This window comes from Acromyrmex echinatior, chromosome 10, assembly GCF_024713525.1.
Source record: "Acromyrmex echinatior isolate Ae372 chromosome 10, ASM2471352v2, whole genome shotgun sequence".
Classification (NCBI taxonomy): domain Eukaryota; kingdom Metazoa; phylum Arthropoda; class Insecta; order Hymenoptera; family Formicidae; genus Acromyrmex; species Acromyrmex echinatior.
Genome location: NC_141861.1, coordinates 1,918,390 through 1,943,558, shown reverse-complemented (window position 1 = coordinate 1,943,558; position 25,169 = coordinate 1,918,390). Strand labels below are relative to the sequence as shown.

The 25,169-nt window shown below is 30.0% G+C and overlaps 2 protein-coding genes and 1 long non-coding RNA gene across 6 annotated transcripts in view; 2 read left to right on the top strand and 1 right to left on the bottom strand.

Annotated features, from left to right (window-relative positions):
- The window catches only part of Myc (bHLH transcription factor Myc), a 39,965-nt gene extending 32,963 nt beyond the window's left edge, over nt 1-7,002 (top strand). Inside the window, exon 3 of the mRNA XM_011067411.2 lies at nt 765-7,002. Coding sequence (XP_011065713.1) covers nt 765-1,366 — 602 coding nt within the window. The 3' untranslated portion in view covers nt 1,367-7,002. The remainder of the gene's footprint in view (nt 1-764) is intronic.
- The window catches only part of LOC147908205 (uncharacterized), a 44,529-nt gene continuing 20,290 nt past the window's right edge, over nt 931-25,169 (bottom strand). Inside the window, exons 3-4 of one of the 2 annotated variants that reach the window (XR_015546443.1) lie at nt 7,635-7,735; nt 931-1,019 (exon numbers count right to left, since the gene is read on the bottom strand). This is a non-coding gene — a long non-coding RNA (uncharacterized LOC147908205). Of the gene's footprint in view, nt 1,020-7,599; nt 7,736-25,169 lie in introns of those variants that run through there. The other variant, XR_015546442.1, reaches the window with a different exon arrangement.
- The window catches only part of LOC105152881 (tRNA dimethylallyltransferase), a 104,874-nt gene continuing 97,746 nt past the window's right edge, over nt 18,042-25,169 (top strand). For all 3 annotated transcript variants that reach the window (XR_015546441.1, XM_011067412.2, XM_087410539.1), the window contains exon 1: nt 18,042-18,227. Coding sequence is in view for 2 of the 3 variants with exons in the window: in XM_011067412.2 (XP_011065714.2) it covers nt 18,087-18,227 (141 nt within the window). In the remaining variant the exon portion in view is untranslated. The remainder of the gene's footprint in view (nt 18,228-25,169) is intronic.

Below are 25,169 nucleotides of genomic sequence, written 5' to 3'. Positions count from 1 at the left end.
TTTTAAATTTGTATGTATTATTAATGTCTATAGTTAAATTCTCGGTTAATTTTACATAATTTTTTTTCTAGAATATAATTTATAAAACTAAGACACACATATCACAATATATTGCAAATAAAGTACAAAATATATATTTATTTCTAATTATTATTTGGGTTACTTTTATTTATATTTACCAATTATTAATTCATTATTTACATAATTGTTGTAATTTTTGTATGTACATTTCGAGCTGAGATATTTATTCCCTCACAATTTCGCGACTTACTCGACTACGGGAAATATTATCGCACATATCGATTCGGAAGAAAGTTGGATTGCGTCATATATCGCTTATATAATTTTCTATTTATTTTATATATCATATGTAACAATTGATAATTATATAAATTTCTTTATCCTTTAAAATGGTTCGATTGCCAAAACCATTTTCATGACGCAGTTTGAAAATCCTACTAACACCAATTGCTAAACGTTTTTTGTAGACACTTTTCATTTTTGTATTGAACATTCCACGAATTATAAGTTTCAAGCTAATTTTAAAAAATGTTATATTTTTGTAATGGAGGAATATATTCAGTTCATTATACGAATTACGTTACTAATAACATACATAATGCTATTAAATTATTTACTACACCACGGCAGTGTGACATTTATGTGTTTAAGCTATTTACATGATATATTGTTTAACATGTAGCATAATATCTTTGCGCTCATATTAGTATATTTAACAAACGAATTCGTCAATTCTGTTACAGAAGATGAAGAGGCAATCATTGACGTCGTGTCAATCAAAACTGGCAAAAAACAACTGTCGTTCGCAAAGCAGATAGCACGCTTTGATCTCGAGTCTCAACGCAAGGAAAAACACGAAGACTCGGATGAAGATGAGCCTCCTGTTTCTCGCCGGCCCCGTGGTAGACCACCGGGTTCCTCAAAACGAAGGACCAATCGATCTGGTCCCGCTCCAAAACGTGCCCGTATCCAGCACAACGTACATGCATCTCAGCAGCCTGAATCATTCACATCATACCAGTGTCAGAATTCAGTGCGACAGTGCGCCTTAAGAGATTCATTTGAGGATACGGAGAGAAGGCGCCTACATAATAACATGGAGCGACAACGGCGAATAAACATGAAGGAATCGTACGAACAGTTAAGAAAGCAAGTGCCAGCCGTTGCCGAAAATGATAGAGCGTCGAAAGTGTCGATTCTGAAGCAGGGAGCAGCCTGCATTAAATTTTTAACAGAAACAGGCAATAGTTTAAAGACTAATATTAAACAGTTAAAAGAACATAACCAGGTGCTGAAAAGAAAGTTGCAACATTTGCAACATAAACAAATTTTCTACAATAAATAGGCATCTTTTTTCATCTTTTTTTAAAAAAAAATATAAATTATATCGACACCACGCGTCTATCCGATTCTTCACGCGTACATGACATTGACGCGTAAATTAATATTAATTAAATATAATTATATAATATAAAATATATTAAAATACTATTGTGGGTGAAATTTCACTCAAGTATTAATTCAAATTTAATATAATTATTGTTACTAAAATTTTAGTGGCATAAAATAATTTAATAAGATTGTTTAACGTTAAAATTTATTTATTTTTTGTACATAAAAATATAGTGATAGTTCAGTTATTTTATATTTTGTAATTTGTAAAAACATAAAAAAATATAAAAAAAATTTTGATTTATATGGGTGAACTTTCACCTAGAGTAGTGTTAGTGTAAGAAAAAAACTATAAATAGCTCTCCATGCATACATGCACGAGATCCAAAATCTGTTAGCAAATCCTTTAGCAAATTATTTAAACAACTAATCTAATCTATTCAAATAACTAATCACGTATCAATACATATGACTTCATTTTGGATACAATAAAATGAAGAACAGTTTGGATAACAACATAATTCACAATTACAAAGTCGAAAATTTAATCCGATCTTCCTCATGAAATAAACACTGATATCAATTTGCTGGACCTAATATCAATACTAATTAATTTTTTCCCGTTTATAACGAAAATCGTTATCTGATCTTAAAATTTAAAAAATCAATATAAAGCTGTCTTTTCTTTAGACTTCTGTATTGTCTAGACTTTTTCAAGACATAAAAAAGTTCGATACACGAATAATGGCGACTTTATATTAATTTTTAAAATTTAAGATTGTCGACTGTTTACAGAAAAATTTTATCATTGTAACAAAACAGATATTTATCAAAGAGAATTCGCCTTACATACAATGATTTTATGATTTTAAGATATTTACAATAGTTACAAGTTATTTGAATAGATTAGATTAGTTATTTGAATGCTTTACTGAATATAATTCATATAAAAATTGAAATTCTTTGTGATTTATATGGGTTCATTACAATATGATATGATTAAACAAATTTTTAAGTCTAACATTGCAATCATGTTGGAAATATATTAAGTGTACTTTTGCACATCTTGAATAGAAGAGCGGTATCCAAAAGCCGCCATGTTGCTATGATTATTTGAAGTTGACGCTATGTCATTGTGACATTATATTCTTTTCTTCGGAAATCGGAAAAAATATAAATTTCTGCATTCTTTTTTTCGGAAACTATTTGTACAAGTTTTTACTCGACACATATTCGTTATTTGAAAATGACTTTACCCGCATATTTCTAATTGAATTTCGAATTGAATTTCAGCAAATTGAGCGAACTCATTGTATAATAATTAACGGGGATAATTAGATAATTGTAATGTCTCGCGAATGAAATATACTCGAGCTCTTGCATGTCGATATCAACCGATTCATGAGAGTGTGAAAGACTCTTTTTTTGACAACGCGAGAACTCGCATGACTATTTTTTATTCAAGTTTACGATAAGAACTGGTAATTGTTGACAATCATAGCACGCATGTTGTTTTCCCTTTTTTCTACTCCCCTATTTATAAAATATGTGCAAAGACTAATTAAAACCAAGACGAGTTGGGAACCGGCAGATTGTTGAATATAATAACGTGATAAGGTTTCCTCTGACTGTATGAACGATTCGTTTTATCTGCGCGATGGAAATTAAAATGTATTCCCTGATGACTCGTCGGCGTTAACGAGTCGTGTGAAAGTGCGACAGCAAGAGATGGAAAGCGAATCGATGAAGAGACCGAAAAAGGTATCTTCGATTGAGCTAGTCCGAGAGAATCTGAACACCGATCATATACATTACATTCTTTTCATTAGTCGCAATCATGAAAAATTCTTTATTAATTTATAAAAATAATGATGATAATGATTCATAAAAATAATAATTAGAATAACGATTGTATCACGTGTCAATATCAATACTCATTTCCGCAATATGTCACTTCAAAGTTGCCACGATGTAAATGTTTAAAATGGCCGCATCTGGTTGTGCGCAAAATGGTACGAAATTCTCGAAAACGAGCACACCTAATATACTTCCACCATGGTTGTGATTACTATTCAGCGATTTGCTTTTCGTTCTTTGTCGACGCTTTCGTGCGTCGCTGTTTCTTATTAATGCTATCAAGTTATAATTTTAATCAATTTTTTGTCAAATTTTTATCAATTTTTATATAGTTATATCAATTTTTGCATTAATGAATTTTTCATTTTATCCGTTTGGAATTAATTCTATCACAATTTCGCAAATTATTTTAAAAATTGATGAAAATTTGATCACAAAAATTGATAAAAAATTCTAATAGCCAATCTAATAGCCATCGTTATTCTAATTATTATTTTCATGAATTAATAGAGAATTTTTCATGGTTACGACCAATAATATGATCGGTATTTAAATTCTCTCCGACTAGCTCGATCGAAGATACCTTTTTTGGTATCTCGTTTCTAACACCACGTGTTAGACGTCACACGTCTTTCCAAGAATTCGCTTTCCGCCTCTTGCTGTCGCACTTTCGCACGAGTTGATGCGATCGACGAGTCATCGGGGAATGCATTTTAATTTCCATCGCGCAGATAAAGCGAATCGTTCTTGTAGTCGGAGGAAACCTTATCACGTTATTGTCCAACAACCTGACTACCGGTTCCCAACCGGTTCATCTTAGGGCACGTTTCGGATTCGGGTTGTCTCGATTTTAACTTAAAGAATCATGCGAGTTCTCGCGTTGTCAGAAAGAGAGAGTCGTCCTTCACGTTCTCATGAATCGGTTGATATCGACACGCGAGAGCTCGGGCATACTTCATTCGTGGGACATTACAATTGTGTAATTATCTCCGTTAATTATTATACAACTCATGAGATAACATTCGCTCAATTTGCTGAAATCAATTCGATTTTCAATTCGAAATTAATAGCGAATATGTGTCGAGTAAAAATAATTTCAATAGTACTTGTATAAATACTTTCCGAAAAATGAATGCAGAAATTTACATTTTTTTCGATTTCCGAAAAAAAAGAACGTTATATAATGTCATTATGACATAATGACATAGCGCCAACTTCAAATAACCGCAGCAACATGGCGGCTTCTGGTTACCGCTCTTCTTATGTTCATTTTGGTTCTAATAAGTAGGAGAGCGAGATGATGAGTCAGCCAAGCTACGTAGATAGAAATAGCTCGTATGCACATTAGACACACTAACTCTACGCGTGGCACACTTTGCTTTGTTATCATTCTCTTGATATAATTAAAATACTACATACATAGATAAATATCGAATAATAAGATAACAATAAAGGGAAAAATGATTTCTTTATACGGATATACATCTATGAACACCAAATGAACAGTAAATTGGGACATTTGTTGTTCTGCAAATGTATACGTCAAAGCAAATGCGAATCGAGTTCGATTCTTTCATGAGGCGGTCATCAAAGACAACGCACGATTTGTGCGCGAGTGTGAGAAGAAAAGAACGTAAGTGATGTGTGTTCTCTGGTCGCTTCTTGAACTGATAATTCTTTCTAAAACACTTAACCTATCCTTAATTGAATTCTGTTGAAAGGTATTGAGAACATCTATTAGGAGAATATATAATATATATAATATATTAGCACGTAATAATTTGAGGTTGTATATTTATGTGTTTATACATTTGTAAAAAAAGTCATTAGCTTTTCTTTTAATATAAAATATTAAGAGAGAACAATCATTCTCTATCTAATGATTTTTTTTACATATAAATTTACACATAAATACAAATCTCAAATTATTACGTGCGAACAATTGCATTACTTTCTTATTGAATCCTGGTGTTCGATGTTTGTTTGATGTTACCTAGAAAAAAAATGAATCATTTGCTAACACGAACGCGAATATCCGAATAATCGCTGTTCATTCAGTGTTCAGATGTATATACAGTTTTGTTGTACAGATTCTAAGCAACAAGATATAAGCCACGCGTGGAATTATATTTTCTATATATCTTTTTTATTTCTCAAATTTCAATTAATCATATCATCTTGAATAAACTCCTCGTTCATATGATTAGACTGCCTCGTGCCTATTTTTTACTTTTGCACTCGAAATTTAGTTTTTTTTCTCTTTTTCGATATCTCTAGATCGACTATGGCTTAGGATTCACGTCGCGTTTTTTATTGGATATAATAAAATGAACTAAATCCCACGGATTATTCATTTTTTTTCGATTGGCGAAGTAGGAAACAGGCGTAATCGTAGGATCGATCGATTTTTTTTATAACACGGCTCGATCCCGCACAGAAATTTCATTTTAGTGACGCCTTTAAGTAATATTACAGTTACATATTTTTTATATTTTTAATTAGTCAATCATTTTGTTCTTGTAGATTTAAATAGAACATTTTCATTATAGCTATTTTCCGTATCTCGTATAATGAATACGTTTTTAACACATAAGTTTTCTATATACCAACATAATAGATTTAGGCATCACTAATTGAATATATTTATATACATATGCATATTGCAAATCTATTCACAACAAAATATTGAATGCTTTAACAGCAAATAATATCAATTATTAATCATATTATGTAAATATTACAGTAATATTGTAATATTATTGTTGTCGGCTTTAGTTCACTGTAGCATCGCGCTTCATCGGCATTTTTTACATCAAGATGGCTATATTACACGATCGTACGATGAATAGCCTTTGCACGATTTATATAAAAGAGATGATATGCGATATAGAGCAACGATTACAATGCATATTATTATACATACACACACAACGTTGTATATCATACATAGTTATGAACATGAAATACAAAAATATAACAATATATGTATACATACATATATGTATATGTTACGGGCAAAGTCCACAAGAGAAAAATAGAACATTGTCCAACCCAATCGCGTTAGGCAATGTTCGACATTGCCCATTTGCGGACTTTGCCCGTAACATATATTTATATATGTGTATATATAAAGTTATACTTAAATTTTTTAATATAATTTCATATAAATATAAATAATAACATGCAAATAATAATACGCATAATTATGTATGTTATATAAACGATAGATTTGAATCGAAGATGCGACCGTAGTGTTTTCGAATAAAGATTTTTTATATTGCTATACAGATATAAGAAAGCGAGAAAAAGAAACACGAAGCAACAAAAAGAAACATAATGTGTTCATTACATTTATAGATAACAGTATTCGTTTGTATGGATATTTTTTACGATAGAAAAACGGAAGATGAACGCGAAAGTGAGAGCCTTTCGAGAAAAATATACACACATAACTCTTTACACACTTAACACACTGTACAATAGTTATTGTACACAACGGACATACACGACACGCAAACGGATACAGTTAAATAGAAACTATTACTTGACGACACGGAATATTTTTAATTGCACGTTTAATATATTTATAAGTACACATGAAACATAGTAATACAGTTTGCAACGTAGTAATGCAGTTCGGAACACGGGCGACCATAACAGTTTTCCCGACGGCACGGGCGGAAAAAACACATACATTATTAAAGACCGCGAGAGATTCTTAAAAAAAAAAAATATATTTGTATATATACTGTATATATACATATAAATTATTTCGGAAATCAAGGAAAATACAGAAAGAAATAATTCCTTATATAAAAGAAGAGGTGAATAAATCAGATTGTGGCTAATCAAGTGCGCACATGTTTAAATATTTAAATTTTCAGGAACAGAACTCTGAAAAAACTTCATTTTATAGTTTCGACTATTTACATATAAGAAATTATCTCCTTTTCAGTTATACGATTTCCGAAACACTGCATATGTGTATGCATATTTTTCAATCAGGGTATCCAAATGCATCTGTCTACATTAAATTTTGATTTAAAATATATACATTTCTCTACTTTTTATATTTCGAACGTCGCTTCATGTCGCTTATCTCGCGAAAAACTCAAAGAATAATGAGATTAATGATGAGACTTTCCTGCAAAGGAAAATAGTGCAAAGACAATTTCCTTGTGTCGTTAATATAACGAACTATAAATGGAAAGTGAATTCTCTAAAGTCTCTTTGAATTCTCTTTTTAATGAATGACTCCAGGCGCGAATATTTTTTTTCAACCCGACTTCTCGCGATTCAAGAATAATTCTTCGCTGACAGCACTATAGATTATAAGATTAACGAAAGGAAACTCGATGATGTACCTCGCAGCAAATTCCGTTCTCGACAGAGACGGAAGCATTCTCTCGTGAATCCTTGCTTTGTCGTATTTTTTGCTTGCACGTGTATCCGACCTGTGAGTTCTCTGAAACGTGCCAAATAATATCAATTTAGTGTTTAATAGACTGAAGTCGGCTGTTCAGCCATAGTTATATTTAGTGCAAATAATTAATTGGGTTGACATTACATCGGAAATCGATGGCCTTAAATTAAAAGAATAACTTCAAATTTTCCTTATTGTTTTTTTTTTTAATTAACTACAGCTTTCTAGGTCTTTTCTCGGCAAAGATCTCTATTGAAAATTGCTTAAAAAGAAAGGAAAAAGTCGCGCAATTAATGAATCGCGCGATGTTCTGTTTTTTTCTCTCCTCTGTGATCTTTTTATCTTTCTCTTGTCTCAAAGAATTTTTCTCGAATCATTTATCATTTTCTTTGATGTGTTCGAGACGACAATTCAGAAATTAAATCTAACTATAGAAATTTCGCAAAAAGTGAAGAGATCATATTCTTTTTTCATTTTTATACGTAAAGTGAAGTGATGAAAATGTATATAGGAATTATGAAATAATTTTTAGAAGTAGAAATAGTTAATTAAAATTAACTAAACATAGATATATCTAGATAAGTGATTAAGTTGTATAAACATGCTATAAAATAAATGGGAGATCTCTTTTAATTGTCGTCTCGAACTCACGATTCTTTTTCACATAAAAATATGGCATGTTTATAAATTTCGAGCAAATTATGTTCCGTTAATGTCATAAATGACGTAGCAAATGATGTAGCAGAAAATGTAAGCTGTCGGTACGCTTTGCAAACTAATTAATTTTATATTGGCCATTAAAAATTGGGCGAAAGGAAGAAATATCGTAACTTTCACCAACAAAATAAATTACAGTAATATCTTTTTCTTTTGCAAAGCCTCGAATTTATATCTAGCTAAGTTTTGTTACTACACATTGTTTTTTGTTTGTACATGAATAAGGAATTATTAAGGACAGCATTGTTTCTGCTACTCTATAAATTCATAATCGTACAAATTGCTCGCAGTCAGATTTTTCGAAACCTATATCTCAATCCTGAGTACACACGTACCTGCTAGTTACACTGTAGAAATTTAAAATTAATAATAATAATTACAATAAAGCTCTAAAGAATAGTTTTTGTAATCGACTTGTGTCGGTCTAGCTTTAACTTATAATTAAACAAAACAAGGGGGCACGCATTAATATTAAAAACGATAAACTTGACACACGAGCCTCTCTCCTTGCCACATAAACTTTCGAAAAATTTCTTTTTGTCAACATACGATACTTTGTGAGGTCAGAAATTTATGTTTTCTTTCTTCACTTTCATCACATCCTTGTTTTTTTTATACTAGAGTGAGGAGTGAGGTTTGGTATGTCTATATTTCACGAGCTATGTGTTATACAAGATATTTCATTTCATATTTAAAGGATTCCTCTTGACGTAGATCGCAAGAAGAGGAGTTTAATTTCAAAAACATAATAGAATTTTTTATATTAATATATTACTTAATATGATTTGTTTCTCTAATTTTTTAAGATTTTCAAAATTATACACTTCGAAATAGATATAGATCCGAAATGAAATATTTTGTACATGTATATATATTGCCTACTCTTCGTCGGGCTCTCCATAGTTATTATTTGTTACAAACCGTTGTACGGTTCGTATCCCGAGTTTTTGCTTCAATCGATGATGTTTAAAAAATAAAATAGTAGCTTGAAGGCGCAGATTCCTAAGATGTGAGCGAGATTTAAATTTGCCAACTATAGTTGAATAATACGTACCTAGGTACCCCCCACGTGTACCTAATGATTGTTTACACAGAGTTTTATATATGTATGAAAAAAAGCTTGATGTAACATAGTTTATACAACATATTATATTTATATATCCTTGAAGTTTAAACGAAACTGCGGAAATGACAAAGAAAGTAGTAATGAAAATGAGGGTCTTGACAGGAGTAGGATAGAGAGTGAGAATTAAAATGTCAATGAAGTATATTTTATGTAACTTAGATTTTTTATCCAGAGAGCAAGGAAAGATATTTTTTATTTATCCTCTTTATTTTTATATACAACGTCGCTGTTATACCGAAAATAATCTCTCGTCCTATATAATAACAAATAATAATTAATCGGACGAGAGATTTGTAATGGCGATCGAAGTAGATACTGTTATGCGAGTTATAAAGTACTTCTGGCGCAATAGCAAAGAGATGAATAAGAAATTTATCAGATTATATAGCTAAGTTTACATAAAAGAAAATAGAAAAAATCATAATAGACGTTAATTGTACATATATAATTATGTATATGTAATAATTATATATGTGTGTACATAATTATATGTGTATAAAATTATATATATATATATAAAATCACATACAGAAATTCATATTAACATTAAACTGCGATATATATATATATGTATATGTGTGTGTATATATATATATATATATATATATATATATATATATAATATACAGATAGAATCTCTTATTTTTGCAAGAAAATCAGTTTCAGAAAAGGAAAAAAATGATGACAAGAAGTGTTCGTTGATCATCATAACGAAAAAGGACGCACTGTCATTTCGCTTATTGTTCACGCTTTTGTATTTTTTCGTGACAGCGTGTTTCTTCGTCGCGACGATGAACGAGCATTACAGAAACTTAGCTACTTTAACAGGGAGATCGCTTCGTCCGAGCTTCGCTCTCAATACTTCCAAAAAATTGGTGCTTCGGGTTTTTGAGCGAGACAGGATTGTAACGAAAATATTCAATATTATTGCGCACACTTTTTATAATTTTAGAATTACATTTTTATATAGTGATCTTTTTGTGATTTTGTTAGCTAATTGATTATGAATTATTACTTGTAGAACGAGAAATTTGAAAATGCGAGAAAGAAAAGTAGGAAATTTTCAAAGTGTTTCTTTTGTATCGGTTTTAAGTTCGACTATATTGCATATATATATATATATATATATATATATATATGTATATATATATATTATGTTGGAACTGTCGACCCTGTATTATTAACGATATTATTTGCGAATATTGTTTCACGATTGCGTGTGTGTTTAGAATGTCATGCGGAAAGAGACGAAGCAACGATGCACTCCGAGTTCATTGTACCTCGAAGATTGTTGAATTATATACAAATAAAGAAAAAACGACAGAGACGAGCTTCTCAATGACGATTTCCTATTTCGAATTCCTTTCCATTTCTAATGGGACCGTCACCGAGTTGCTACGGGCAGCCTAAAAATAAACCTCGTACAATTATAATACCTACATGTATAGATATTTATATACTATAATGAAGCGAAGTCAAGGTACATTTAAAAATTATAAGATTATATATATATATATTATATAATAAATATATATATATATATATATATATATATTGTACAATAGATGAAATGAAACAGAGTAATATTTATACCAGAGGTTAATAGCATGAAAAGAATTACTTTAGGAATAATATTTATACTATATATTTACTATTTTCATATATGTGTATATAATATATATGCATAAACACATATATGTATATATACACATAAAATAGCCTTAAAAGCCGGGTAATTTACAATTGCCTTCGCGCATCTCTTTTTTATACGAGAATCGTATGTAAAAAAGAACTTGTCTGTATATTTCTGTCTGAATAATCTTCTTTTTTGTTAATTTCGAAAAGTATCTGGAACGAAATGTAATTCTTTTTGTGTTGTACTTAAAATATCCAAAAGGAGGCTCGTCCTTCCATCATCCGGCAAATCAGGAAGGATGATTATAAGCATGATTGAGTAAAGATTGAAAAGTTCCAATTGACTAACAAAAGTAGACTGCCGATGATTGGATGAACTCATCGATTAAATCCTTTGACATTGTATGACAGCTAAGTTGTTAGTTAAATGGCAAATTGCAATGAGAGCAATATTTGCGCTGGATATGCAGATTTTGTTACTAGAAATGTAGTGAGTAACGATAATGTTTATTTTTCATTCTTAAGAAAAGGGTCAGACAAGTTCCTTGACATTTATATTTTGAATTACTTTATGAATACAATATAACATTTAATTTTATCGTGTTTTTCTTTTCCCCTTTTCATCGTACCTATCCTTCATCCTATAAATCCATTTATTCAATCAGTATCAACCACCGAAACGTTACGAAAAACTATTTCAAAAGAAAATATATAAGATAAACCTCGAGTTAATCAAAATTGAGATTTGCTAAAAATAAAATTTCATTTTGTAAAGTAATAAAATATAATATATTTTATCTAAATTATAACTTACAATTCCTAAAAAGGAACATTGCGAAAAGAATGATCTCACTGTATTGCCAAATCAATATAATTTAGAGAAGCGATATGCATGTTTAAAAGAGATAATAATAAATAAGACTAGATCGATATATGAATAAAATTTTTGAGAAGGAAGAACTTTCGAAGAGATGACTCATGTATCAAAACCTTCCTCTTGAGCCGTACAAATAATAGAGGAGAATTTTACTGCTTTCAATGGGTAAACGATTCATTGTGCTATTATTTATGATGTACATAGATCGACTCGCATTCTCCAGATTTGGCCCATCGAGTCTAGGAAGATCTTTTTCCCTCCAAAATATGAATAAATAAAGTAAGTGGAAATTTTCAATATATATATATATATATATATATATATATATATATTAATAGATAGTCGAAATTAAAACTTGATGCTTAATAATATATTTCTGTGTAAATTTTAAATACATATTTTCCGGTTCAAAAACCTACATTGTCAGACTTAAAACGTAACTTTAAAGATTTCAAGTTAATAACTAAATTAAAATCAATATCTCGAAACATTTTTGAAAGTGATACAACTCAAAACATTAGATTTCTAGAAAAAGAGCAAAAATATTTTTTAACTTGACAAAAAATTATTGGCTAATCAAATAATATCTACAGAAAATATATTCTTATCATTATTATTAAATATCATTTTTTATCGTTTTCATTTTATAATCTTTAAAAAATTATTCTCTGAGCTGTGATTTTGATCATTTTTTTAAAAGTTAATTGACAGTTTGCTTTTGACTTATGAGATAATGTTTATGTATATTATTTATATCAACTTTGTAATAACTCGTTTATAATAATTAAAAAAATAGTTGTGTCACTTTTAAAGTAAGAGAGCGATAGTTCGTAATCTATAAAGCACCAAAATGGAATATATAGCACACACAGCATTAACTAAACTTTCAATGTACACTGGACTCTTAATTTAAAGCGACAATTACTAAAATGAGACAACTTATTCGTGGCATTGTAAGTTCCATTATGTGACATTCGCGCTGCATCCTCTACAGATCGCACTGTGCTTCATTATATCGAATTTGCATGGTACACGCGTTTATATTGACGCATTACGTTAAACAACAAAAATCGAAACGCGAATGTTCACCTCACCTCGTTCGCCATCGCATCCGCGTTGCATTAGATAAGTACACGCGAGTTGCATTCGCATCACGTTTTCCGTTACGTCGGCATTACGTCGGCATTCCGCTTCACAGCTTATGCCGCGCATTGGATTACGTTGGGGCTACATTACGTGCCAGTGGTCATATTCACGTTACACTGCCGTTAATTCGCGTTCTTATTAATCACCAATTTAATGCGAGCACGAGGTTGTAAGCTTCTTGCGTAGACATTTGTGCAACATCGTATACAAGCGAAAAAAGTTTGGTATTTGTGACTATAATTGCATGATAAAATAATTATGGTTAAGAGCACTCCATTTTATACTTATTACACAGAAAGAACGATTTGTTAAAGCGATTTCTAAAAATTTAGCTAGGCACATATCCGGAAATAATTTTGAATGTTTGAACTATCAAAATATTTACTATCAAAATATTAGTCTCAAACATAAAGAGAAATATTTACTATCAAAATATTAATAATCTTAAACGTAAAAAGTAATGTTGAAAAATTTTAACTTGTTTAATCAGTTTGATCGGTTTATATAATTATTTTGATGGCCTAACAAAATTATTTTCAAATCTGTATCTAACAAAATTTTTAAAGACTTCTGCAAGGACTATTAATCTATTTATTTGCGAGTATCACATTTCGTATATGTTCCACTTTTCTTTTACCGACTGCAAACTGCCGTCAAATTTGTTTATGTTGTGTGATTATACGTTATATCTGTTGTATAGCGAATGAAGCAAAAATTATGCTATAATCAGTATGATAATTCAATTGTTGTTATTGTCGTAGAGAATACAATAACATGGCACAGAAAATGTTTAGTTCATCGAGATGTTTAATTATCTGTCGCCGATCGTGAATACTTCCGCTTGAATATTTCACTGCATTGTAATTATGACGCACTGTTTGCGAATATGTTTTACTATCTAAATAGAAATGTACGCCCTCTAAAATCTAAACTTTATGAAACTCTCGATTTTGCGCCAAGAAATATTGAATGTGCCATTAGAAGAATTAAATGCCAGCGGGGATTTAATATTTGCTTTTATTAAAAGTGATCATTTAATTTAGCAAGTACCATAGCAAATCGATATAGAAATACGATTTGCATAAATGCTTAACCCTATATAATTGTTAATACTTTCATAATAGAAGACAATCTTGTACATATGTATATAAAATTTTTTGGAAAAAGAATTATTTGATACATTAATAATTTTGACATATACATAACATAGCCTTTTAAGAATATTTCAATTTTTTATTATTTGCAATTAGTAATAAGAATTAATAGAAAAATGCTGTCCCAATATAGATACTTTTTATCGATAGGCTTCGCACATGATTTACCGGTGCTTAATTAACGCAACCGTTTAATGGATTGAAAACGTTGTGTCATATAGAACAAATGCTGCCTTACATTTGAATATTCTATCTCTCATACACATACATACAATGATGTAGTGTGTTATATTATATACACATATAATGGGTATTCATTACATTTTATGCATTAATTCTACATTATGACATCACATGTTGACGTGAAATTTAATAAAGCGGCTAAAATTACATTATTATGCTTCAGGTTATATGCAAATGGTCATTTATGAGAGAGACATAAAATTTAAAAGATAATATATTAAAAAGTTAAAAGATTAAACGAAGAGAATATTTAAAAAATGCGTTAATTTCTGCTAATTTAAAACAATAAAAAGATTCAAATGAAGTTAATTTGCTAAATTATTCGCTAAAAATATTCTTGCACTATCAGTAATTTATCTACCGCTATCATTTCAAAGCATGAATGATCATTCGAGCAGCGTAACATGAAAAATGTATATTGATAACATAGTAACATTATTTACTGGTATTAAGAGCTTCTCACACACTTGCACTTCAACGGTTGATGGAAATGAATATCATTGGCGCCATTGATATTTTCGCGAAATGTAGACTTTCGTGCACTTAAATGGTGCAATCATTTAACTCGGGAATGACGTTCATTGCATTCGACACACGTGTCGGGATGCGCACACATATATTGCACCACACACGGATATATCCAGTTTGTTTGCATCATTTCGCACGTGATTTCGCCTATGCTGGCTTCCAAATGTAATCATACGAACAGATATAGAACGATAAACATCGCTTTGTTTAGCGGATTTATTACGAATAATGAGAAGAATTCTCACGTCTATATGAGCAGAATGGCAACTTCCCTATCACAACATGAATGATATATTTCTACAACATATCGATTTTTTCAAAAATGTTCGAACAAACAACAGCTTCTGAAACTTTAATATTTTAAATGTTAATATATAAATAGATGATAAAATTCTCATCTCTCTGTTTTACTTAAGTTGAAATACATTTTTTAATCAAATCTTTCTTTAATCATTTTTTTATTATTCAAAATATTTAGATACAAACTTTCAATTGAAAAGATTAGACGACTGATGAAATTTTTCTTTAAAAAGAATTCAAAAATTGAGAAAAAGAATAAAAAGAGCAATTAAGAACAGATTTTAAAAAGCGATACTGTACAGCGCGCATGTCTTGTATATAAATGTTTACAAAAATATAATAGTAGCTACTTGATTAGTGAAATAACTTAGTGTCTCGTAGATATTTATAGCGATATTGGCTTGAAATAGTATATGTCAAAAGCCAAAGTGAAGAGTCGATGCCAGTTATATTTAGAATTTTATTAACTTAGGTCATGTCCGACGAATTCATATATTCGAAAGCTTCAGATTAAAGTAATAGAGAGGCAGTTTATCCGAAATTGTACTTACTACTTCACTGCGCATATATACATGTATACATATAGAAGTGTTTCAAATACGTCAATGTATATTAAATTGTATCAGTTTTTGAATCAAGTAATGTACGTAATTTGTATGTCGGTTCACGGCAGAGTTTGTTCATTGTCGTATATATTATTCAATATTTTAATACTAATAAGTATTTCTCACGCAAATCTCCATTTTATTTTATCAATATAACTCGAATAATATCACGAAACGCCTCTAAGATATAACTGTTCATTGTGTCACGAACAGATGCTATTTGCAGAAATAGTTGCGTCATCATCGTAATATGTCTGCCACGAAGAGTTGTACTATACGAATAATTTGAGTAATAGATATATGCGAAAAGTTTACGTAAGCTTTGAACTCACTTTTAATTACCTTTACAATTGATTATTGAAAGATAATAATCAATTACTTATTTAGAATATTAAAAGCATTGAACAACAGCTTTCAATACTTAAAATATGTAATTACTGTTTTTAGTATTAAATTGGCCAGTTAAATTTCTGTAAGGCTGCAGTTAGAGAACACAACTGGATATAAAATTTTAATATGTTTTTTTCGCAAATATATATCGAGATTTTATTTTAATTATTAAAATGTCTTCCACACATAAAATTTTCTTCAACAGATAAATAAATTTCATTTATTCTCTATATAAGTATCTTATTCTCTATATATTGCGTTTCTATCTTTCTAATTATAAGTTAATTAACGAATGCTGACAATTACTTACAGAAGATCCTAAAAGATATTCTAAAGACGTCTTTTATAACACATTAAAAGTTCTTAAAAAATGCTTTAAAGATATCTTCAAGGCTTTCTGGAAAAAAAGTAAAGGTTAAACATATATAATAAAACATTTTTTGGAGCATATACTATTAATATTATTGTCTACAACGTGTATTGATTACAATGCATATGGTAGAGTCAATTTGTAATATAGGTATAAAAATATCTATTATCGAAGTCTTACATTTTTTATCATTTTGTCGTAACAACGTAATTAAAATACTATTTGTGGAAATGCGTTAATAAGAAATAAAAGTTGCAAATATTTAATAGATCAGGGTCAAATAATTCAGTATTTACATAACTTTGCGTATAATTTTTATGTTACTTATTATATTATAATACACAAAACGCGCATATATATAGAACGAAAAAAATAATAAAATTATAATTCTTGCAATTGAAATTTTACACTTTATTTGCTTGAGGTTGAGAGTTAATAAGTTTATAATTATAGATTATAAATATAGTTTATAAATATAAATTTATATTTGATTTTTTTTTAAATTCTCGGAAATTTGGAAAATTTGTGGAAAATTCTTGGAATTTTAGATAGTGCCTATCGTTAATAATTGACGAAGAGATAATACCTCTTTGTTTGTTGTGTTTTTCTGGTATTTCATCGATTATCATGAATTTAAATTTTTGCTAAATAAATTGGAGCATAAAGTAATTTAAAGATACCTGACATATTTCTAACCGTTTCACAGGAAATTTTCATTATCTTAAGCTTTTAGATAACTTTTTTAAACTTTAAGACACGCGTTACAATAATCTCTAGTGTGTATTATTTATGATATAATTATATATAATATATATGGTATAATTATAATTACAGTTTGAAATTATAAATAAGACATAAAATTATGGACGAAATTATAACTTTATATGAAATATCCCAGTCGCCTAGTTTGTTAATCTTTACTTTACTTTACTTTACTTCTTATCTCTTTCTAATTCTTAAAACTAGAAAAAGATACAAAGTAAGTTAAATCGAGACTAAAAATAATCTAAATTATACTAATAATAAACATAGGAAAATGAGAAAAAAATAAAAAGGAAATGAAACCGAGTTTAAAATTAAATTCCGCTGCTAGAAATGTGAATAAAATACGACCTTACGCACGCGGCATGTACGAAAGGCTCAAGAGAATCACGTTTACGTCATCGTCGTTCTCGTTTCCCCACTGTTTTGAAATCTAGCGCGCGGTCCGCGTTCCACCAATTCCCCGCGCCTGCGCGGCAGAGCGAATCGTGCGGGCGCTCGCGGCGAAAGACGGCGCATGCGCCCAGTATCGCGCTTACGATGGTCGATTGTAACGAGGTGTCTATGTCGCGTGTGCCAATTTTGGTAATTCTGGGCGCCACCGGGTCCGGAAAATCACGGCTGGCCATCGAGCTAGCGCGCCGCTTCTCCGGGGAGATCATCTCGGCCGACAGCATGCAGGTGAGTGCAGCATCATGCCTGATTCACGACGCAGTAATCCCGCAACGAGGTTAGGTGAGCCGCGGCACGACTTTCAAACTTGTTTATCGTCCGCGAGGAACGAGGAGGAGGTAGGCGCAGATCGGGAAAGTGCCGTTTTTTCAAGGAAACATTTATCTGAATAAATGTACGCAATAGATTTGCGGGTAAACGAGGAAAGGAAGGCGTGTTTCCAATTGAACGTAATCATGTGTGCGACGACCGCGTGGCGGAAGTGCTCCAATATAGGAAGCGCGCGGTGATCGCGATAAAAATGAATAGATCAATGTTCTCTCGAGTGTCGATGCTAACGAGGAAGCACTCGCGAGTGACGTCAATGAGAGAGTAATTTTCTAAAAATATTGATATCGTTACAAGTGAAATTTTAGACTGATAAGAATAAATCAAATGAGAGAAATAATCTTATTTTCGGTTAAAGTGAAGTATAGAATTGAAAAATATATTATTTGCAAATTTTTATATGAATATTAACACGTATTAAGATCTGCTTTGACTAAAAATGAAATTATTTCTTTTATTTAATTAATTAATTAATTTTAATTTAATTAAAAATGTTGCGAAATTATAGTTTTTATATTTTTTTATAACATTAATTTAATTTCTCGATTATTTAATTTATTTTCATCGATTAATATCTCCATTTTCATCAATATAGATTAACTTTAATTTTGATTTAACTCTCTTTTTATTTTCTTCTAGTTGTTTGAAAAAGAGATAAATATTAAAATTTGAAAAAGAGATAAATATTAAGTTAAATCTCTTAGTGATTAAAGTTAAACTACGTTGATGGAAATGGACATAAAACATTCACTCTGAAATCCTATTTGTACATACATATAAATTTTAGTTTTCTCTAATTCTTTTGTTACGTTCTCATTTACTGAAATCGTAACGTCGAACTATGACGAAATATTTACACGTCCAAAAGTAAAATTCATTTGCTTATAATAGCAGCATTTAAATCCGCCTGCTCGTAAAGCTGACGTTTAAATCCGTTTGACGAAGCACTTTGTTAAAATGATTTCGTACGCGAGAAAAAGCAGCTCTTGTTCCTCTCATTTCCTCTTTTTTTTTTCTCTGTTATGAACACAAATGGTTTGACGTCAGTGCTACATAAAGTGATAATATTGCGACGATAAAGCGCGAATGTGAAAACGACTCCTAATATTCATATTTCTATCAATGTAGATTAATTCTAATCTCGGTTTAATTTACTTTAATTCTCAGAACTAGAGAAAGATAAGAAGTTCAACCGATATTAAAGTTAATCTACATTAGTAGAAATGAGCATAAACGGAGTTTGTCTTTTCCTCCCTGGAAAACATCTTGTTGCATTATTAAATGGAATTCTAGTTAAAAATCAGAATTTTCTAGTTAAATTACGAATGAGATAATCAAAATTTTGTTGATATGATCAAAGAATCAGAATCTTCTTGTTCATTCATTTTCAATTAGAATTTTTCAATTAGAATTAGAATCTTCTTGTCCATGTTCATTTTCAGAATTTATTATTTATATTATTTATTAATAATATAATATTATTTTATTTATATTATTTATTAATAATTGTTCATTTAGAATTTTTTCTTTATATTGGAATGAGATTCTAGTAATGTGACTTTTTCGAAGTAGACAGTTTCGGATTCAAAGCGAGACAATTTTATTTTGGAGTGATTGAGAAGAAGAATGTATAGATAAAGATAAAAACAGTAATAGTAATTTATTTTTAAAAGATAATTATTTATATTCTGACATGTTTGTGATGAAACATTATGTTGAAAGCGAGACTATCATTCTAAAATCTAAATTCAAGTGTGTAATAAGTGCCTTCATTTACGTGATTTAATATTCCGTGTAAAAATATTATATTACACGTTTAAATGTGTAAATCTATTTTTGTATGCAGCATAGTGTGTTATTTTTACATAGAAAATTAAATTACATAAAATTACATATAAAGTTACTTATTACATGCTTGAATTTGCTGAAAGCGGAATATCTGGTCACATTAATTATAGCGTCTATCAACCTCGTAACGATGTCAGATAATAGATAATATATTATTGTTATTGCTGTCATAATCGGTATCATCGTTATCGCAGGCTAATTCCGCTGTCATCTTCGATACCATGACTGAATGCCACTCTCTTTCTCCCTTCTGGGAGTTAGATCGCGGGTCTGCTACGCGTAGAACGCACTTTCGTGGCCCATAAATTAACCGGTTTAATTGTCGCGCACGTCGGAGGCACGTCCGGTAATCTAATCGTACGGCCTTGACACGAGGATCAGTCGCGACGCAATCGTGTCACGATGTAAATTGAATTCCGTCTTTCCGACGGGCCTGCCGGAGAAACCCGTTGACTTCCGGTCGAACGAACTTCCGGCGAATTAATATCGTAACGCTTCTGTATCGGGTAGTCAAAGGTCAGCTTTTTTACTCCCCTTGTTTTAAACAAATTGGCTTTCTTTTCTCTTTTTGTCGAAGTTGTTTTTTTCTTCTTGAGGGACATTCCTCCTTTGCTTCTCAGCATTTATAAAGAACTGAAGTTATTTCTTTCATTTATAACAAAACTATCTGTGAGGGAATCACAGATAGAATTATTCATACAAGAATGCACACGTTAATTATTGGAAATCGTTATATGAAAAATAAAAATTATTAAATTATCAGAAAGTTAAATTATACAATTATTAAAAAATTAAATTTTCGTAGAAAATAATAGATTGAACACTTTATATAAATTGAAAAAATTATATGCGAAGAGCTTATTCATGCAAATTGTTATTCTGTTCTATATTTTGTCAGTTTTTAAATATTGATATTTTGAAGAAAAATCGATAAAATTTAGTTAGATAATGAAAAAGAATATTTTAAGTAAGAAGATAATTTTTTTTCTCACTGTAAGATTCTCCTTGAATGATGTAAGAAGTTAATCGTAGATTAACTTCTTACATCATTCTTATGCTTATAAATTGAGATTTATTTCATTATTCACGAACATATAGCTAACATATAACAATCATTTTTTAACATGGGAGAAAGTTCTTAAAAATAAATATCTATAATTTTTCTAATCATTTTTCTAAATTTTTACTGATGTGTTCTCTGTAGATTTCTTTATACTGAATGAACAATAGGAGAAAGAGAATCTTTGTGGAAAATTTTCAAAAAAGATCAATTTAACATTCTCTTTTGACTATACTTTCAATTTTTAAGAAAATTCAAATATAACATTTTTAAATAGAAATAAAGTTTTTATTTTTATAATTTCTTATATATAAAAAGATACGATGAATGAAATTTACTTTATAATATTTAAACAATTTTTACTTACATTTTTACTTACATTTTTTATTAATTGATTAATTTGATAAATTTTGACTTTAATACTCGAGATCATTGCCGTCTTTCCAGTCCAGTAGTGGACTGGTTTCGTGCCTAAGGAAGAAGTTCTAATTGGCGGTTTCTCGTCTTCGAGCGCGCGCGTCAGTTTATTTCAGTAGCTTTTTCACACGGAGCGTATCGGCTCCAATTTCGTTTCCCGCTCGCGGCTACGCGTGACCTCACTCGCGTGCGTAAATCACGTGCTCCCTGGCGGTCACGGCGTGACGCCCACACGCGCGCATGCCGAAAAAAAAAGATATTCGCGAATTTCCGCCCTCGTTGACCCTCAATCCGCGCCGAACATCAAACGGCACGGTCTCGCTCGGGGAATCGTAATCAGTGTCGGGATTGTTCTTCCTCTCGATCAGCAAATCCTCTAGGGACGTATCTCGCACGACCAGACATCCCACGGAGGTGCTCTCTCTCTCTCTCTCTCTCTCTCTCTCTCTCTCTCTCTTTCTCTCTCTTCTCCCCCCCTCTCTCTCTTTGTCTTCGCTTAAGCTTGACTTTGCACGCCAGACGCCGAACTAGAGATATTCATTCGTTAAGTTTTTGCTCAGGAAAGTTTATCTGTTCTAAACTGATTGAAAGATCCGCCTCTTAAAAGCCTGGTATGTTAATATATAAATATTATAAATATATTAATTAATATATTAATTAATTATAATAATATACAAATATTATACCTTATATCATCCTGTGATTTAATTTTTTTCTAATAACTCTGCATAATTTTTCAGCTTTTTATTACACAAAAGGACGATTTTGCTAAAATATTAAATTTAGCTAGATGCAGATTTAAAAATAATTTTGTTTGGGGGCTATCGAATTAATTATATTATTGAGAATACTCAATGACTATTAGAATGTTAAAATTTTTTCCAATATTATCATGCTTGAATGGTAAACATATTGAGAAAAATTTTTGTTTTGAAAATGGATGAACAGAAAATTTTAATTAAATCAAATTTTTTATTATATTAGCTAGAATTATAATAGATTTAACCAAAAAATTCTGAGATTTATCCAATTTCAATCAGAATTTTAATTAATGCAACTCTTTCTGTAGTATATAATAATTTTGACAATCCGACAAAATTATTTTCGGATTTGTATTTAATTAAATTTTTTAATATTTCTATAAAATCGTTGTATTTCTCAAAGTTTTTATTAAAAATATGAAAACAAAAATTGGCTAAAATCTACCTAAAAAAAAAAATTGTACCTTGTTCGAAAAATGAAATTATTGATACACGAAATTTGCACAAAAATATAAAAAAATTGTTCGAAATTCGATATGGATTCGAGTACGTATTGACAAAAAGGTTTATTATAGTCTGCGATAATTCTTTCAACTTTTTACTTCTTTTCTTATTGAAGATGTAATATCGAAAATATTGAATTAAATAATTGAGAGATAGGATGGATGAAAAAAAATCTAAAATGAAACTTCAATTAAAGATTTGGTTATTTTTATTAAATATCTTTTTCTTAAGTGCGTCAAATTCCTTGAATAATTGAATTTCCTGATCTGCTTTTAATTTTTTATTTAAAAACAATTTTTTTTATTTATAATTAAGCCAGAGTAATTATGCAGCATAAATTATGTCGAAATGAAATCGATTGATTGACTAAAATACTATTTTATTTTCGATGAGACCTGTTCGGCAAATAAATATTTTATTTAACTGGAATATTAAAAGAGAAGAATCTAGAAACATAATTTACCTAAAAAGTCAGACGGAAGAATAATATGCACCGAAAGTAACTCAGCATACGATGGTAAATTTCTGATATATTCAACGCGTTGAATTTTAATATTGCGATTAAAAAGGTGTGCTAGAATTCTACCGGAATATTGTAAGCGATTCTCTTATGAGTATCCATTAAGATGATCTGCGCTGCATTTTTGATGAGCGAATGATGAGCCGCAAAGTTCTCGATAGTTTGAAAGAATTTTACGAGATTTTATCGGAGCTCGTTTTTTAGTTATTCTAAATCACGGAAGTAGGTGACAATAAAATTATAGACAAGAAAAAAAAAGAAATTTACGTAAAAAGAATGTATTACATATTTTTAAAGTGATGAAAAAAATCATGAAAGAATTACGAATTAGTCTAGATTTCTATAGATACACATTTAAAAGTAATATGAAAAATTTAACGGCAATTTAGAACGTGGATCAAAAATTATTTCATTAATTAGTTGTATTTTTTATTTGTACCGTGTTGGAAATTTATGGGAATGTGCTATAAAATAATAAAAATTTCAATTTTTAAATTTAAATATTTAAATTAAGTATTTAAGATTTACGATTTATGTAAAGTTTGTAATTATTTTTTAAATTTTGGTATCATAACAATAAAAAATAATAACAAATAAAGTAAATAACTAATGTGTTGTTCAATAAAAATAGAATGTTATATGAACGTAACTTCCATATGTATATATAATAATTTATTCAAAGCAATGATATGCAATTTTTTTTAAAGGTCATTTTTTATTTTTAAAAATAGGTAAAATCTTTCAGGCTGCGTAATGGTTATTTTATTAGCATAAAAATAGAAAATATAATTTTATATTTCCGGCTGTGAGCCGCAAAAAATTTACAGATGGGCCAAGGTTACGCATCATTGATTTAAAATATAAATTAACACATTTATAAAAATGGGTGTGACACATTCTTAAGAATTATACTATCTTAAAATGACTGAAATATTTTAATTTGAATATAAAATAGCTATTCTAAAACATATAATAGGATTATATGACAACAGCATAATTAATTTTAACACTACAGTATATACGAGATTAATTACGATCTGTAATTACATACAGAAAAGCGTAATTATTTATTTCATTTCGCACGAATGCTCTCATTCCTAGCAATACCGATATTGTACGGGTTTTGTTATCGAATATATATATTGTTACATACGTATACATTATACGCGTTTGATACCACGTATGTAACTGTAAGTTATGTAGGTTACAACCGGTACACTTGATACACGGTTTGAGAAAGTGAACGTTTAGGCGAGACCTTTCATCAAGGAATATACCGGGGAAGTATATACTAGCGTTCGGGCAGCATGAGAGCGGTATGAAAGTATAATTAGTTTATAATTCTGTGTAACGAACTGCGCGGTCGAAAGGGTAATTGTGCACGAATTACAAATTTAACGCGGAAAGATTCGTTTCACGACGCGCTTCGTCTGTATTTCGCGCGATTCGATTGCATAAATTCCAGCGACGAGCGTCATAACAATCTGCGATAGTTTCTTCAATCTTGCTTTCTTTATTATTATAAATGTAACCTTGAGTGATAATAATTAATTCTTATAATAGTACAATACACGATTAGAACATTCGCATTTTTTTTCTTTGAAATATTAGAGGCACTTATTGATTAAATAATACACGGAAAGAATTAAAATCTAAAAATTTAGATAGAGCTAAAAATAATTTTGTTTAGTTATTCAAATAAGAGACTCGTATCGCAACGTGGATAGGAATAG